The 19,896-nt window shown below is 28.1% G+C and overlaps 2 protein-coding genes and 1 pseudogene across 2 annotated transcripts; 1 reads left to right on the forward strand and 2 right to left on the reverse strand.

Moving 5' to 3' along the window:
• Positions 1-327: 327 nt before the first annotated feature.
• LOC132935479 (uncharacterized) lies at positions 328-3,512 on the reverse strand (annotated as a pseudogene).
• An 11,355-nt stretch (positions 3,513-14,867) lies between these two features.
• LOC132935489 (uncharacterized) lies at positions 14,868-15,749 on the forward strand. Its single transcript, XM_061002063.1, has one exon. It carries the CDS (start codon positions 14,868-14,870, stop codon positions 15,747-15,749), a length of 882 nt encoding a protein of 293 aa, XP_060858046.1.
• A 651-nt stretch (positions 15,750-16,400) lies between these two features.
• LOC132935497 (zinc finger BED domain-containing protein 5-like) lies at positions 16,401-16,829 on the reverse strand. The gene has a single exon (XM_061002073.1). It carries the CDS (start codon positions 16,827-16,829, stop codon positions 16,401-16,403), a length of 429 nt encoding a protein of 142 aa, XP_060858056.1.
• Between the last annotated feature and the right edge of the window lie 3,067 nt (positions 16,830-19,896).

The raw sequence follows: 19,896 nt of genomic DNA on the forward strand, positions 1-19,896 counted from the left end.
TTTTTTGATATAAAAAATTCAATTTGTTTATATAATTGCAGTAAAAAAGTAAAAAATATAAAAAATATTGCAATTTTTTATTGAATGTAATAAATAATATAGTAGCATTTTTCATCAAACTTTTAATCAAATAAAACCCGTGTTTAATGATATTTTATACTAATTGAAGATATCATATTATTTAGTGTAATTTAAAATTAAAAATGTTTATTATTTAAAATAATACGTCCGGACATATTCATTTTTTATAAATAGATAAACAAATTCAATATTATCTAAAACATTACACGTCCAAAATTGAATGTATTGTTTTTGACAAAAGTAACGTCAAATCCATGGCTTAACCAATTTAGCGAATGGTGCTTCGACAACCAAGTATAACGCTAAGACCATCACGTAACTCTTAAATGTATCATATATCCAAGCATCGATCTGAAAACGAATGAGTTTCATACCATAAAATTATTATAATAAAAATTCAGTGGTCAGTTATCCAAACTCGAGACGCATCGAGATTAAATTTTAACTCATCGATTAATTTAAATTTTAAATGTATCAACACAAAATGTCATCTTACCACGGATATTGGTGAAAGGTATACAGGCAATCTCTGCGAACTTTGAGACATCATCATGACTGTGAGGTTTACTAAGAAAACAGAGTACGAGAGTCTCCCCAAAGTCACAGTAATTCTGTTTTTAAATAATTTTAAAAGAGGACCTGTAAAAGAAAAAAATCATTTTATTTGATTTTATATTCTGACTGAAGTGATGAATGTAAATAATAAAAAGGTGTTATGTTTCACTAGTCATTGAGAATAAGGTCATTTTAATATGAATATATGAATAGATCCATTGATAAATTAGTGAATAAAAAAAACAGTAATGAGCAAAGACTTGAGTCAACTTTTATGTCTTTAAAGTAATTCGCAATTTTGACGATCTTGTAGACATATATCTATTATTATGGTATTTAATCGTCATTGCAGGCTGCGATATAATATGTGAGCTTGGAGGGGGGGAGCTATTATAGTCATCTCAATTTATTATAATTTCAGACCACCCACTTAAAAAATTACATTGTATACTTATAAGGAATATAGGAGTTTTTCCTTTGTAGTATATTTATAATTCGTCATAAAATATATTAGTTGATATATTGGTATTATATTATATTTGGTACATTACAACATACAGTGCGGCGGATTGGTTTTTAATTTTTGTATTGTACCTATGAAATTTATATTTTACAATCTGATATGGTAATAATAATAATATATGTATAATAATTAAATGTGCAATATAAATACTGTATAGATATCTCGATGATGGACGTGAGTATATTATAGTGTATTATTTTTTTTCGGGATTGGGCAACATTTGGCCATTTTCTTTTTAATGTCTACTTGACAATATAATAATTAAGATAGTACTATATAAACCCCGTTGGCCAGTTCATATTTAATTAATTCGTGATTTATGATGATAGAGGAACGCGTATAAGATAATACCAATACAAAGTTATAATATATTTACCTTCATAACCTTTATTTTATTTATATATGGCGTCTTCAACCATAGTTTACCATAGGTGATGTTAAACTCGGGGCTGTCACCCGTCATAAGGGATGAGTCATAATATAGTATTATAAAATTGTATAGATACAAATTAAATATTTGCTGTGATTCTTCAATGTCGTAAGGCCAAAATGTCGGGATTATAATGTAATATTGTACATTGAATTTATATACGTTCATAAAATGAACTTAATTGAAACGAAGAATGTTCAAACTATTTTATTTTGTTCTGAGAATTTTGTAGAGACAATATAAATGTGTGGTAATAACACGCAAGTGAAAAACAAAATCTGAATTTGTCCCAAACCTTCTCAGTTTTACCCATGGTTGAAATATACAGGTTATTGCATAATGACTCGGATTTTTATCATCATAAACAAAATGGCTGCGTAAAGGGGTATCACAAATATACATTTTTCTCGTCATCAAAAAAACGCTGACAAAAGCTAACAAATTCAAAGTTCCCGCGCATGTATACTTGATTATTATTGGCTCCCTTTACGCTGCCATTTTTGTTTTTATCATTAAATATTTGATCTAGAAGGGGTATGAATGCAATAACCTTGTATATTTCAACCTTGATTCTACCGTATTATTAAAACACAAGTCATAAACTACTCAAAGCCCATTTATATAATAAAATGTATATATTACCATATCCAGATGTTAACAAGCAAATGACAATCCACATGCTTGGAAGTGTCCATGTACAATGGTTAGCGATCGAGTATAAAGCATGTTCCAACAGATAATAAGGTAATTAATTGTCGAGTGAAGAATTTGGCACCATAAACCTGAACACAGACGCCAATCAGGAAAACAACGAATGTTCCAATGTAAACTGTCATCTATATACACGAAATTAACAAAATTTGAATTATTTTAAATCGATAAATAAATATAATTTGAGCGTTATTCGTAAAGTATGGAATTACTTGTGAAAATTTAAATTTATTTTCCTTCAACTTTTCCACGATGAAGCTCGTGGCTAAACCGAAGAAGAAATGCGTGGCTCGCATGTACCTCAATCTATATGTTTTATTTAATGATATGAAAACTCTTATGTTTTCTAGATATCTGAAATTAGTTTAATATTTAATAAATTAGTTATTAGTTTATTACATACCTATAGGCTATAATTAAATTAAATTATTATAGACAAACATTTATCACAATTTCTAGGTTAGATTTTACTGTATACCTATTGAATGTCTAAACATTTTTATTTTTATTTTTCGACAGTAATTAAAATATTGATTTACAAGATTAAAAGTAATTTGGAAAAAAAAAAACATTATATTAATCATTAATGTATTGATTGTAGAGTAACTTATGTATATAAAATAACCACGATACATTTAAATATAATTAAATCATATTGTGTACTGTATACACTATATTTTATATACTGACAAACACATACAAATAATTATTTTTCTTCCTTATTTTTCTTTAGCTTTTGATTATTGATTTAAAGAGCTATTTTTTAAAAAATGTTATCAACAAAATAGGTGATTTCAAATTAATTTTGAATAAATATATCTTAATTAAGTTCAATAGCAAGTAGTTACCCAAAGATTATTCTATTGCCACTATTTTCAGCTCAAAATTTAAACAAATAAAAGAACAAAATGATTGAACTTTTGGAAAATTTTTTTCTGTCGTTGTGATTATAAATTTGTTGTGATTACTTATAGGCTTAGTATACAATATTATTTTTAAGCACACTCACGTGAAACGATCGGCCCCGTCGATTATGTCGTGGGTGACCGACTCCTTGGTGTTGGACACGTCGCCGTACAGCACGTCGCCGATAATACCGAACTGCTGGAGCAAGTCCACACTGCGACCGATGTCCACGTTGGCGGCCGCGTCCACGCAGACAGCCGCCCTCAGCGCAAGCATCAGGATCGCCGCGACGGCCAACGCGTCCATTATTGCGGTCGTCGGATCCGTGAAGTGCAGACACCGGGTGAGTGGTGGTGAGTGGTGACGTTACACACAGTTCTCCGATATTGCCAAAGGTGTGAAAGTTAGTGAAAATAATTAACAGTGGCAAGTTATGATTAACTATAAAAAGTAAAGTTACAACAATAAACATTTTAACTGAATAGGTTAACGAGTTAAAAACAAAAACAATTAACTAGTAAAGTTAAAAGTTAAAAAAAAATGTATTTTTAACTTAACTTTGACTTTTTAACAAGTTAATGCCCACCTTTGGATATTGCCGTGTTCAGCAACCTGAAGTAGTATTGACGGCGCCGTCCATCGCGTCCGGTCGTTGCGGCAGCTTAATATAAGTGATGGGCGCAACCGACTAGTTTTGACTATCGATTGTCTATCGATAGTTTGAAAAACTACATAGTGAAATGAATGAATGAATGAATGAATTAATTATTGATAGTATTAATTGATAATTGATAAGCGCTTACTGTGTGTAATGTGGTTCAAAATTTCACATGTTCATCGTCCGAGCGATGGTAAAAAAAAATTTCGATAGTTCGATAGTTTTTCTCGATGGTCGATTATTATTGGTCATTAAACCAAAATTATTCGATAGTTTTATAAAACAATCGAATAATTAGATGGTTTTCACTCGGTTGCGCCCATCACTAAATTTATCATATTATACAATAAAAACGATGTACCGTGTGTTCGGATTTTGCGGGACGGTCAAGCGGGGGGAGCGCGCGTACGTTGGCACTAAGCTGCGATTCGCAGTATAATGATATAGTACGTACAACACACGCGCACTGTGCACACATCACTTGCGCGTATTATAGTTATAAAATTGTAGTCCGCAAAATAATAATATTATCGTATTATGCACGTTATGGAGCGAAAACTGAATGAGATGTAACAATAATTTTAGTATGGGCAGACGGACGACGGGAATTTATTATTATTATTATTATTATTGTTATATCGTGTGCGTGAGCGCCGGAACTTTTTGAGTCACCGCTCTGCACCTTATCGCCGGAGGTCTATTCGTGAAACAATCAAAATACAACGTTATTTTCGCGCGCGTTTCATCTATACCGGCTGGCGTATACGATAATTTATTATTATACAGTGTGTATCTTATGTCATTGTACGCGGGGTTTTTTAACGATTATGGATCGATGACACGGAATTTCGTTAAAACGAAAAAAGACGTGTTTTTTTATTTTTAACAGGGAATTTTTTCATAACAATTTCAAAATGATTAAGCACGCAGGTGTGTATACCGATATCAAAATCAACTTTATTTTTTCAAATGGCAACTTCTATATTTTTAATGGATTCTAGAGAGCTTTTTTTTCTAAATATGTTGATAGTCAAATCATCAGTTTTGATTGGCTATTTTATTAACCATGACCCTTTAAAGTTTAGTAAAATCTGCATTAATACTTTTAATTGAAATAATTGGTATAGATTTAATTTACAAGAGCTAAATACGTTTTTCTTCTAACTAACTTTTATAACTTGAAATTTGAACAATAAGTTTCCTATATTGGTAGGTATCGCATGCAAAGTTTGAATTTAACAGTTGAAATTCTTTAAGAATTATTTAATAATCGTAATTTAAAATAAACTATTTGCAAGATATTTAGATAAATAGTCAATCTCAATATAGGTTTGTAACCTAACTTAGACATACTTTTAATCTAAGTTAATTATAGATTTTTAATATTATTTTAACATGAATCAAATGCTATTAGGTACCTATTACCATAGTCCTTAGCTGCCTAATAAAGAATCCGAATTAATGCTATTGTAAAAAAGTATGGTAGGAATTTATGATAGGAAAAGTACGAAATAAAATTTAAAATTTAACTGTCCAAAACTAAAAAATAAGAAGGGTTATGAAGTTCAACTCCTAAATTCATACTTTGCATGCGATACCTACCAATAAGTACAACCAATTATGGTTCAAATTTCAAGTTTATCTCAATACGAGAAGAGCGCTACAAAACATTGCACTTTTTTCATTACACAATTTTTTTTAACCCCCATAGGTACATACATAAGGCATTAATATCAACAATCGAATACCATTTACCAATTTACCATTATAACTTAAGCCACCTAATAAAGAATCCAAATTTATGATATTGTAAGAAAAGTAACTGTGAAGTAATTAATTATGATTACCTATCATAACAAATTAAAATAATAATATTGATTTTGATGATTGGTATGTTAAAAAAAAATAATGAACTATGTTTGCCAACAATTTTGTTTATGTTTTTTTTTTTTTTTTGTTGAGTGTCATTAGATTACCGAATAAACTACTTAAGTGTATACAAATGGTAGTTATAAGAAAAAATGATTTAGCTCTTGTAAATTAAATCTACCAATTATATACCACTCTGTATATATATTTATATCGGAAGATAAACCAATCACCTCCGATACCGTTCCTAGGTACCTATTACATGCCTATACAAGGTGATTCTTTTATCATGAAAAACTCATTATTTTATAAAGTGTTAATATTTTTGAAAATATTTTTTTAACAGTTTCAAATTGTTAGAAAAACAACGTTTTTATTAAAAAAAAATCATATTTTTAAATATTTTTTATTCTTATAGTTTTTAAGTTTTTACTTTTTTGAATGACAACATAAAGTTTTAATTTCATATGCCGAAGCAGAATATTTTTCTAGTATTTTGATACTTCGCCCTGTGATTTTTCATAGGCCAAAAGGCCCTATATGCCTCAATTGTATTATCCATATATATTATTATGTATATGTATGTGTATAAATATATGTGTATATAAGGCTTCTAGTATATTGTTTCAAAGGTAGATGAAAAAAATTAAAAATCCAGTCACAATTTTTTTTTATAAGCATCTTAAGTTCAAATATTGAAAATACGTAAAAATGACGAAAATTTGCAAATTATTTTGAGTTAGAAATACATGAAAAATTTTCTTTTTTAATCTAAGAATTTAATATATAATACAAGATTCTTTATAAGTTTGTCACCTTTATCAAAAAAAAAAATGTCTACAAGAAAGTCAAATTAAATTTTTATGAGCGTTTGAAATTCATATTTTTACAACATATGATATTCACTTGATTTCTCATGTAACGATTTTCTTATTTTGTTGCAATTAAAAAACTAATGACTGTCAATACTAGAAAATTTCACTGAATGTTTATATTATCATTTTCTATACACGATAAAATTTTGAAAATAATTTGACTCTTTTTGAGCTGTTACATTTGGACATTGTCAGTTTTCAATTTTTTTAGTTTTTTTTTCTATAAATATCAATAAAATTCTATTTGTTAGGCAATTAAACGTGAAAATTTAATGCAAGGCTCCTTATAAAGCGTTACAATAGGGTTGAAAAATATTAAAAATCCTTAGGTACAATTTTTTTTTTAAGCATTTAAAATTCAAATATTGACAAAATACGAAAAAATGACGAAAATTTGCAAATTGTTTTGAGTTAAAAATTCATAAAAAATTTTCCTTTTAAATCTAAGATTCATAATACAAGATTCCTCATAAGTTTGTCACTTTTATCAAAAAAAAAATGTCTACAAGAATGTTAAATTAAATTTTTATGAGCGTTTGAAATTCATATTTTTACAACATTTGATATTCACTTGATTTCTCATAAAACGATTTTCTTATTTTGTGTCAATTAAAAAACTAATGACTGTAGATATTAGAAAATTTCACTAAATGTTTATATTATCATTTTCTATACACGATAAAATTATGAAAAACTTGAACTGTTTACGGAATTTATCAGTTTTCAAATTTTTTAGTTTTTTTTTCTATAAATATCAATATAATATTATTTGTTGAGTAAAAAAGCGTGAAAATTTAATGCAAGGCTCCTGATATATCGTTACATTAGCAGTTGAAAAAAATTAAAAATACATAGGCATAATTTTTTTTTATAAGCATTTAAATTTCAAATTTTGACAAAAGTTTATCAAATTTCAAATGTAATAATTATTTTGTAGTTAAAAATGTATAAAATGTTCAACTTTTAAAGCTAAGAATTGAAAATTTAAAACAAGTTTCCACGTAAATAGGTTCTATACAAATTACTTTATTCACAATAATATCATCAATAGGGAACGGATTTTATTGTAATAAAAAAATCAAAATATGTAAAAAAAATATTAAAATATGTAAAAAAAAATTTAAAAAAGTATATCGAAAAAACGTATTAGTAGATATTAAAAATTACAAAAAAAATATTTTATAAAAGAAAGTAATACAAACGATGTAGGTATATAAAACTAGTATTATTCTGGAACATAACAATGTGAAACAACATATTGTTGAAGGTTTGCAAATGAAAAATTGCGACGGTTTGGTCGGAGAATACTCTTATATATTGACTAAACGACCTTTCTACGTCTAATAGGAATATCCGCGCGAATTAACATACGACACAAATCGGTATTAAAAGCTGACAAATTATTAGAAGACGTAGATGGCTCTGAACTCAGAAAATTTTGTTGAAATTTTTTTTACGATCTCTATTTTGTTGGTGCTTAGATGTAGATATATGCTGAGTAACTGAATAACGCTGATTTATTGATACTGCCTTTTCACAGCATGAACAGAATAATATTTCTCCATCACTTTTAAATGTCTCGTTAGGAAACTCTTTTAAATAAAAATTCGCTTTTGATTTCGATTTCACAACTTTTGGCATCTTAAAAATTAGAAACTAGACGTCAACTAGTACACGAGATTTCGCGTAAAAACTACAAATGCTACTAAAAACGATTGTCGAGTATGTAGGTACCACTTCCTTATTTTATATTTATATCGTCCGGCATTACCAAGATAAGTTTTATAATCAAAATAGTGTGTAAACATATAATTAGGGTTCAGATTTTGTAGCAAAAAAGTACGTAAAATAAGCATTTACTTAATTTAAGCTTAAAAATACAAAAAAAAAATAATTACTTTCATCGTATTTAACGGACATGGCTGGCTCTTCGAAAAATATGTCCGACTGATGAGTATAGATATACAGTGCAAAAGACATTTAGTGCCACGATATGTCAAAGTACTTATAAAGAAAATAGAAACTATCACAGAGAGGCGTGAGTACCTACTTCATTAATATTGTTTTTAATAATAATAACTAAAAGTTTATTGCAGGGCTTGAAATCAAAACGAAAAATTTAATTATAATTTCGTGTAGGTATCCATATTTGTTTTTCTGATTTAAATTAAAAATAGTAGGTAGGTATATTAATTTTATAAATTTATGATTTTTATGTTGTTGTGCCATATCGATTTAATTGTGGGTAGGTAGGTATTAAGCATGATTTTTTAATTAGAATTTGAACATAATTTTTCTTTTTTTTCCAAATTAAAATAGGTATACATCGATTTTACATTTTTACGATTTTAATTTTGAGATTAACGATGAAACCAATTACGAAAAACCTGTCATCGTTTGCGCAGCTGCGGAACAGTTCTAAGAAAACGAAGCATTAATTATTTATTATTAGTTATTACATAGATTATTACCTACATAGTACCTATGATCAACATAATCCGCTTATCGGCTATCGTTGAATTTTAAATCAATTTGTAGGTAATTTATAAAAATTAAAAAATTATTTTACCTAGGTACCTAAAAATTATAGTTTCAAATTTTTTTCGATTTCAATATACATTTTGAATATCATTAAAAGAAATATTTGATTTTGATATCAGTTTATTTTAATTTATTTGATGATTTTTAAAGATTTTTTTCGATATTTAAAAGCGATTTCAAGCCTTAGCTGGTTAATTGAACAACAAAATGTATAGGTACAAGTAAAATAAAAAAATATAGTTAGGTACAAGTGGCAAACTCATCCTATTATAGCAATCAGCTTGGATGCAGATGAGTTGAGTTCAATTAAAATGAAATGAATTAATATTTCCATACCTACATTAAACAAAACAATATAACAAATGGTGGGAAGGTGGGTGCCACTCTACTGTACACTAGGAACTTTAAATTTTTTTTAAATTTCAAATATCAAAAATGTGTCAAAATTCGAACTTTAAATGCTTATAAAAAAATGTGTATTTTAATATTTTTCAACTGCTATTGTAAACATATATCAGGTACCTTGTATTAAATGTTCACAATTTTTGACCCAACAAATAAAATTTCATTGAAATTTATAGAAAAATAATAAAAATTTAATTTTGAAATTGTCTGTAAACAACTCAAAACAAGTCAAAATATTTTGAAAATTTTATCGAGTATAAGAATTGATAAAATAAACATACGATATAAATTCAAAGAGTCTGTGGTTCGGGACTTGATGCATTTGTATGTTTTTTTGTAATGGTCGTAGATTATATTCTAGGTGAGTTATAAATTTGTTTTATGAAATTGCGAAATTAAATACTAAGTTTGAGTTTGGTCGGAGAATACTCTTATATTGACTAAACGACCGTTCTACGTCTAATAGGAATATCCGCGCGAATTAACATACGACACAAATCGGTATTAAAAGCTGACAAATTATTAGAAGACGTAGATGGCTCTGAACTCAGAAAATTTTGTTGAAATTTTTTTTTTACAATCTCTATTTTGTTGGTGCTTAGATGTAGATATATGCTGAGTAACTGAATAACGCTGATTTATTGATACTGCCTTTTCACAGCATGAACAGAATAATATTTCTCCATCACTTTTAAATGTCTCGTTAGGAAACTCTTTTAAATAAAAATTCGCTTTTGATTTCGATTTCACAACTTTTGGCATCTTAAAAATTAGAAACTAGACGTCAACTAGCACACGAGATTTCGCGTAAAAACTACGAATGCTACTAAAAACGATTGTCGAGTATGTAGGTACAACTTCCTAATTTTATATTTATATCGTCCGGCATTACCAAGATCGACATTAACTGAACTAGTTTTAATCTATATAGTGGCATGCCACGTGCCGGAAATAAGTACGTAAATGCCATTTAGATAACGATAACATTTGGTGGTCGTCAAAAATTATTAATCTTGTTAATTTAGACGAAGCAGATAATGTTTAAAGTCGTCGAAAATTAAAAATCACTAAAATACATCGCCCGGTATTTCCAAGATCGTACGTAGGTACGTAAATGTCATTTAGATAACGTATAATATTTGGTCGTCGGAAGGAAAAAATCAAAAATTACTAAAATATGTACAAAATATGTCTTTATTTATCAAATATGTAAAAATATGTATTTATACAAAAATATGTAAAATACATTTGGGTTTATTTTAATTAGAATGATCTAAATCGTACACATTTTTTATCAGATTAAAAATATCTCATTTCAATAAAAATATGTATTTACAATAAAATCCGTTCCCCAATCATCAAATATACTTGGTTATATCATAGGCGACTGACCGTTTTCGCTCAGAATCGTTTCTCTTATACAATGGTATTATATCATTGGATTCAAATTTAACACCATCCATTACAGTGACCCACTTGTAACCTACTGTACAGTATATGGACATCCACTTGCCCACCTTTTTTAAATAATATTTTTAAAGGGAATTTCAAAGAAATTGAATAATTAAATGTGTTATGTGTAGTGTGCACTCTAAGTTGAATGTACACAGCAAAGTTTACCCATGCTGACATACGTTGGTTAGTATTATACATTAATACGTATTACGTTAAAAATTGTTCTTATTCTTATATTCTGATTTTTTATATCTTATATTTCTTATTCTCATTCTAACTCAGAGTTATAAGTATTTAAACTTTAGACAAACGAATTGGTGGACAAACATTTTGAGGGGTAACCCCGTACCACTCCACTCCGCCCATCTAAACTTTAAATACTTATAACTCATAAACTACTTGCCCTAAATTAGATTTTTATGAATCAAAATACTTAGAAAAATATTCTAACCTAACCTTGATACTTTATACACTAAATCATACACTTATGCACAAACAGCACGGGGTCCGCGATTTGCTGCAGGTAGATTGCCTACCGGATGATATACTGCTGGGAATTAGAATTTTTTTTCCGGGCAATGGAAAAGTTGAGATAAATTTTGAACACCATACACAGAATATTAAATAACGAATTGAACAAAGTTTGAGTCATATAGAGTTGACACATTTAACGAGCAATGAAGTGCACAGGATCAGCTAGTTATTGTATAATTATATAATATTATTATTTAATAATATTAATTATTAATTATTCTTGTGCATTATATCATGTGCGCATGATCGTTTTATCATGCGCGCGTAGCGTCTCCAATATTTTTTTGGTTGCGAGGAATTTTGCAAAAAATTTGATTTAATTTAACCGTTCGATTTATAGATAGGTAGGTGAATCATTGTAACGCAATAACTGATAAATATTGCAAATAGTTTTTTTATTTTTTTTTTTAAATAAGCATATCCAAATTATTGTTTTATAGATACGTGAAATAATTTGTCACCAATAATATAGGTAATAATATTTTAATGTCATAATGGTACTTACCCATATGATCCATACATAATAATACCTATTATATATTTATTATATTGATCATGATATCGATGTAGCAGAGTTGACCGAGTTCTTGTTTTCGTAAGACGGTAAATAAGCGCTAATATAGTGACATTCAGTTAACATACCATTTGTAAACACTGGAATGTTTAATTTTCGTTTCACATGTCTCTTAACACTGTATATAAGGTTATTTAATATATGCATTGCTATAATAAAGCGACATGTAAAAACAAGTCGAAAAGCTTAACATAAATACGCGTTGAATAATCGTTTCAAAAAAAAAAAAACTATTAAAAATAAGAGTTGTGGTTAGATTATGAAAATGATTTGAATTAGTACCTATTTAAACCTTCATATTATTGTATTATATTATGTTGATTATTGTTCAATCGTTCGATCATTGAGGTTATATTGAATAAAGTAATTAAATAAAATAGAACATTATTCAGCCACGCATACTACAATATAACTATATACTATAAAATATATATATGACGATAAAGTTGCACATCACATCACACAAGTCTCGCTCGAATATCGGTCAATGACCTAAGAATTTATGATTATTTATGATCATCGATGACATTGTTTGGTTTATAGGTATCTACTAGCTACCTGGCTATTAGCTACACACACCAAGAGTGGCTTTTTTTTTATAGGAATTTCATATTATATAGCACTTGACGTCGCTGCAGATTTATTGTTCATTTTGAGTTTGACCTTAGTGTATGCATTATAAAACACACAACGGCGGTCACTCAATGTATAAATAATTAAAAGTTAAATTACAATTTAACAAATTACCTAAATTTTGAAACTGCATATCTGTGCAGTATACAATTTTAATAAAATTAATAAATAATTAACACTGCAAAATTAGAATAAATATAAAATGTAATAAAAATTTTAGTTTTATGAATTTTTTTCTGGCATATTTTGACTTTTTTTAGCACATATTTATATGTATATTTTACAATTTAGAATGCATATAAATATATGGTCTTTATTTATAATAATATAAGCGAATATACCGCACATTATACTAATATATCATAACTAATTATTATTGATTTCAAAATGTCAGCATTGAGTTTATATAATAATAATTAAAACACCTACATATAAAGGCGAATTTTGAAGTTTCGCCTAGTATGTAATATTTGTAATATATTTGCAGTAAAAAAGAAGATTCTCGTTTTATAATATAACCGTTTTAAAATACATAAATAAATCATTTTTTTTTGTTATTACCTCTAGCGACGGCACCCCATTGAGGACTCAAATTTTAGCACCCCGTGGCCATTGATCCCCTCCCTAAATATGCCACTGGTCACTGTAACGGATGGTGTTAAATTTGAATTCAATTATATAATATCATTGTATAAAAAAAGCGATTCTGAGCGAAAACCGTCAGTCAGCCTATGATATTACTATAAATATATTTGATGATATTATTGCGAATAAAGTAATTTATATAATATATAACCTTTTTACGTGGAACCTTGTTATACATTTTCAATCCTTATAGCTATAAAAGTTGTTGGACACCAGAATTCAATATAATAACAATTAAAAATGTTTAATATGATTATTAGGTGAAAAACGAAAAATGTAGTGCTAGAAGGAAATGGTGATTTAAAAACTTAGAAAAGTTGTTGGAGTAATTTTTCTTCTTGTACGATGTGTATTTATTATTTACATTGACTAGTATGTTTTACACTAATCTATATCTGCCATAACTTCAATGAATAATTTGATTTTTATTATTATGTTAGTTTTTTTTAAGATGTTTTAAGCTAATAAACTTATGTTAAAGCAGCTCACACAACATTCATTTAAAAACACATTATGCATATACATTTTATTTTAGCATTAATGAAAATAGAGATTGACAATTTGGGGCCCAAAAATGTAAATTGTACCTACGTGAATTGTTAAATCGGGCCCTGGTGCTACTGTTTTTCGTTTAAAAATTCTGATCTCTGGTACTTTTTGAAATAATACAATTACATAATTGCTTACTAATTACATCGTACGTGTAGTGATTACGAACTACAAATAGGTAAGTATAAGTGCGTACAACCAACAAATTATGAAAATATGGAATTATCGACTTTAATATTTTAACTATTTACCTACTATGAACATTACAATACACTTTTTCAATAATAATATAAGCATAATAAGAAAAAGATAGAAGTCTCTAAGAATAACAAACTTTAAATTACAAAAAAATACTTAAACCCTTTATTTTTCATTTTAATAATATAATGTAGGTAAACAAAATCATAAAAACTAGAACTTCAGGTCTTTAAAAAAATTGCTCAAACTCTTTTCAAACAAAATATTGATAACATTGATAGTATCTACACGGCCATACATTGAATTCGTATATATCTATATTATATTTCCCTATGTAACATAAAATAATTTTTCAATTAATGAAGGAAAAAACTGTAAAAAAGTTTGTAGTTATTACAAGGCCATTCCACACGGATATACGTCAATTCATCGCGAGTCAATTCATCGTGTGTCATTTCATCGTGGTCAATTTATCGCGGCGTCAATTTATCGCGACACTAATTCATCGTGTGTCAATTTATATATATTATATTTTTAAATAGCTACTCCAGAAAAACCTAGAATGACGTTATATTATTACTGTGGCTGATTATAATCTCCATTACGATAACGATGAGTGTTAACTAGGCCAGTTTATGCCCCAGTCGATCGACAACTGATGAACTTTATTTATATTGCCGCGTCGCCGTTTTTGTGTTAGTGCGTTTTCCTTCTTTTATACAATTATGGCTTTTGAAATATTAAAAACTGAAAGAGGAAAAAGTATGCTTTCATTCAATGGTTATATTTTCGTAAAAGAAAAAGAAAGTGACGTTAAATCAATATGGAAATGTAACCAATATTTTAAAAACAAATGTCGAGGACGCGTTCATTTAAGTGATGGAAAAATATTAAAAAGTACTGACCATAACCACGTTCCGAATTCAACAGACACTAATGTTAAAAAAACTCTAAATTTACTAAAAGAAATAGCTACCAATAACGTTGATGCAAGTTCTCATTCTGTAGTAGCTACAGCATTATCTCAAATCCCTACAGAATGTGCGGCTCAGTTACCTAATATTCATAGACTCAAGCGTACTATACAACGACTACGTAAACAACAACTTCAATTACCAAAAGAGCCAACCGATTTCAATTTTAGTATACCTGACGAGATGACAAAAACCACTGACGGTAATCTTTTTTTACAATATGACAGTGGTATTAATACAGACAGAATTTTAATTTTTTCAACAACAAATTTATTAAAACTTATGACGCAATGTAACAATTGGTTTTGTGATGGCACATTTTCAAGTGCTCCAACTTTATTTTATCAAGTTTATACTATTCATGCAGTACAATATTCAAATGTTTTACCATCAGCTTACGTCTTATTACCCGATAAAAAAGAAAAAACGTATAGACGTATGTTTCAAGCATTAAAAAGTATTACTACTGGATTATGTCCTAAAACTATCATGGTTGATTTTGAAAAAGCTGCGATGAACGCGATAAATTATGAATTTCCAGAAACAGAAGTAAAAGGATGCTTTTTTTATTTTTCACAGTGTATATGGCAACAAATTCAAGATGACTCAACTATTTTGAAGAAACTTGCATAGGATGCATGGACAGACGACAAAAAAGAAGAGCACCTAAATTTGACATTTCAGTTTGGAATTGCTATTCATTGATTTCGCAAGATTTACCTAGAACTAATAATGCAGTAGAAGGATGGCATAATTATTGTTTTACTTCAATTTTTAATTTCAATGCCATCCAAGTATTTGGAAATTCATATTCGCGTTGAAAAAAGAAGAAAATATAAATAAAGTAAAACTTGAACAATATATAGGTGGCGAACGTCCACCCGCAAAAAAAAAATACTTTGACAAAGCACAGCGTTTGTAAAATATTTGTTATGATTTCAAAAATAGAACGACTGATGAATATTTACAAGGAATAGTACACAATTTCCAATTGCAAGTATAAGTGTATTATACATTGTTTTATACATTTTAATTCACAATTTATACATTATACCAGTGGTTGTCAACCTTTTTGGGTCCACGGCTCCTTTTGATTTTGAAATAAAATATACGGCTCCCATACGAACATTTAAAATAAACAAATTTACATTACTTATAATAATTTTAATCTAACTTTATTTAATGATAAACATGTAATTAGGTATTAATAATAGGAAATATTTTTTTGAGATTTATTTTTTACATACAATTAAAAAATTAATACATTAATAATAATTTTAATTTTTAATGGGACGGCTGTGCTTGTTTTTGTTGCATTAAATCATCAAATCGTGGGGTAAATTTTGATAGTGCGATTCTCATTTCCTTTTCGGTATTTAGTTTTCCTCTGTATTTACTTTTGATAACTGCTAAGGCCGAAAAACCCGTTTCACATAAGTATGAAGAAGCAAATGGAATTAAAGTCCTGATAGCCTTATTGGCTACGATCGGATATTGCTTCTTCATAGCTATCCAAAATTCTGGTAAAGATAATGATACAAATTTGGATTTTGATACTGAATCTGAGTACAAGTCTATCAGTTGTTCTTGTTCAGTAATTGTTAATTCTGACGGTAGATCAGTAGTAAAAGGATCTTTAATCCAATTTCGTTGTTGATCGTCCTCGGGAAAATAATTTTGGAAGTGAACAATAAGTTGTGATAAGTGTTCCATAGATTATATTAGAGGCAAATGATTAAGTACCTACCTAATTGTAAATAGTAATCGAAATATGCTATTACTCGATATCGCAAACCCGGTTATCGACGGTTATCTCACACATGCAACATGTAATATGTATTGGTGCGCCGAAATTTTATTTTTAGTTTCTATTGCGAACGCGGCTCCCTTGATAATAACCCGCGACGCACAGGTTTAAAACCCCTGCATTATACAATTTTTACAATTTTATTCTATTTATAACTTTTAATAATGACAGACCTTTCTAAAAAAAAGACAACATTTTTAACCATACCTACATAAAAAAGTAAATGTGAAGACAGTCCTAAATCTGTATTAAAATGGGAAGGAAAATGTTGGATTTAAAAATATTACATAATATATATACCTATATGCGATAAATTAACTCTCGATGAATTGACGTCGCGATGAGTTGACGTCGCGATAAATTGATTACGATAAATTGACGCGCGATGAATTGACTCGCGACGAATTTACGTGTCACCATTCCACACTATAGCATTTCGTACTACACACAATTTTAGTCACAGGTCTACGGTGTTTAGAGAGATACTTTTTGCCGTGCGAATCGACGGTGTGTTTTATATTGTACTTATTATTATAATAATTATTATTGTCGTGGCGCAAATCGTCAGCGGCTTTTTATTATTATTGTTTTTTTTTTCCGAGGCGCGAATCACCCCAATCTTATTATAATTGTTATTTGCCGTGGCGCAAATCGCCATTTATAACTATTGTAATATTATCATCGCAATGCGCGAGTCGTCATATTATTATAACTAGGTATGGTTTGGGACTTGTTGCACTTAAAATTATCGAAATATACAGTCAAAATCGTCAAAACATGCAGCTATTTTTTTTATTTTAAGTTTATTAAAATTATAAAAATATAATATATTATCAAAGAAAAAATTTTGTCTAACTAAGTTTGAATTTATATTTGTTTGAAGATAAGTCTGTATGAGTATAGATCTCATTAGGATTTACCACAACTATACAATTGTCGTTATTGTCGATAAAAAGTTTCATTATTAAGCGATAAAGAGACTACCGCAAACAGACGTATACCTATGCGTTAGATACGACTGACTACGACCATCCAATTATGATTTTTCCAAACAATTGTACGTTTATAAAAATATAAAAATATAAAAATATAAAAATGCGATGTACAAATATGCTAAAAATTGCTCAAATATGCACTTTTATCAACATAATATGACGAAGTATGTTGATAAAAAATATAAATATGCAAACTCAAACTTAGTATTTAATTTCGCAATTTCATAAAACAAATTTATAACTCACCTAGAATATAATCTACGACCATTACAAAAAAACATACAAATGCATCAAGTCCCGAACCACAGACTCTTTGAATTTATATCGTATGTTTATTTTATCAATTCTTATACTCGATAAAATTTTCAAAATATTTTGACTTGTTTTGAGTTGTTTACAGACAATTTCAAAATTAAATTTTTATTATTTTTCTATAAATTTCAATGAAATTTTATTTGTTGGGTCAAAAATTGTGAACATTTAATACAAGGTACCTGATATATGTTTACAATAGCAGTTGAAAAATATTAAAATACACATTTTTTTATAAGCATTTAAAGTTCGAATTTTGACACATTTTTGATATTTGAAATTTAAAAAAAATTTAAAGTTCCTAGTGTACAGTAGAGTGGCACCCACCTTCCCACCATTTGTTATATTGTTTTGTTTAATGTAGGTATGGAAATATTAATTCATTTCATTTTAATTGAACTCAACTCATCTGCATCCAAGCTGATTGCTATAATAGGATGAGTTTGCCACTTGTACCTAACTATATTTTTTTATTTTACTTGTACCTATACATTTTGTTGTTCAATTAACCAGCTAAGGCTTGAAATCGCTTTTAAATATCGAAAAAAATCTTTAAAAATCATCAAATAAATTAAAATAAACTGATATCAAAATCAATTATTTCTTTTAATGATATTCAAAATGTATATTGAAATCGAAAAAAATTTGAAACTATAATTTTTAGGTACCTAGGTAAAATAATTTTTTAATTTTTATAAATTACCTACAAATTGATTTAAAATTCAACGATAGCCGATAAGCGGATTATGTTGATCATAGGTACTATGTAGGTAATAATCTATGTAATAACTAATAATAAATAATTAATGCTTCGTTTTCTTAGAACTGTTCCGCAGCTGCGCAAACGATGACAGGTTTTTCGTAATTGGTTTCATCGTTAATCTCAAAATTAAAATCGTAAAAATGTAAAATCGATGTATACCTATTTTAATTTGGAAAAAAAAGAAAAATTATGTTCAAATTCTAATTAAAAAATCATGCTTAATACCTACCTACCCACAATTAAATCGATATGGCACAACAACATAAAAATCATAAATTTATAAAATTAATATACCTACCTACTATTTTTAATTTAAATCAGAAAAACAAATATGGATACCTACACGAAATTATAATTAAATTTTTCGTTTTGATTTCAAGCCCTGCAATAAACTTTTAGTTATTATTATTAAAAACAATATTAATGAAGTAGGTACTCACGCCTCTCTGTGATAGTTTCTATTTTCTTTATAAGTACTTTGACATATCGTGGCACTAAATGTCTTTTGCACTGTATATCTATACTCATCAGTCGGACATATTTTTCGAAGAGCCAGCCATGTCCGTTAAATACGATGAAAGTAATTATTTTTTTTTTGTATTTTTAAGCTTAAATTAAGTAAATGCTTATTTTACGTACTTTTTTGCTACAAAATCTGAACCCTAATTATATGTTTACACACTATTTTGATTATAAAACTTATCTTGGTAATGCCGGACGATATAAATATAAAATAAGGAAGTGGTACCTACATACTCGACAATCGTTTTTAGTAGCATTTGTAGTTTTTACGCGAAATCTCGTGTACTAGTTGACGTCTAGTTTCTAATTTTTAAGATGCCAAAAGTTGTGAAATCGAAATCAAAAGCGAATTTTTATTTAAAAGAGTTTCCTAACGAGACA

Source organism: Metopolophium dirhodum, chromosome 1, assembly GCF_019925205.1.
Source record: "Metopolophium dirhodum isolate CAU chromosome 1, ASM1992520v1, whole genome shotgun sequence".
NCBI classification, from domain to species: Eukaryota; Metazoa; Arthropoda; class Insecta; order Hemiptera; family Aphididae; genus Metopolophium; species Metopolophium dirhodum.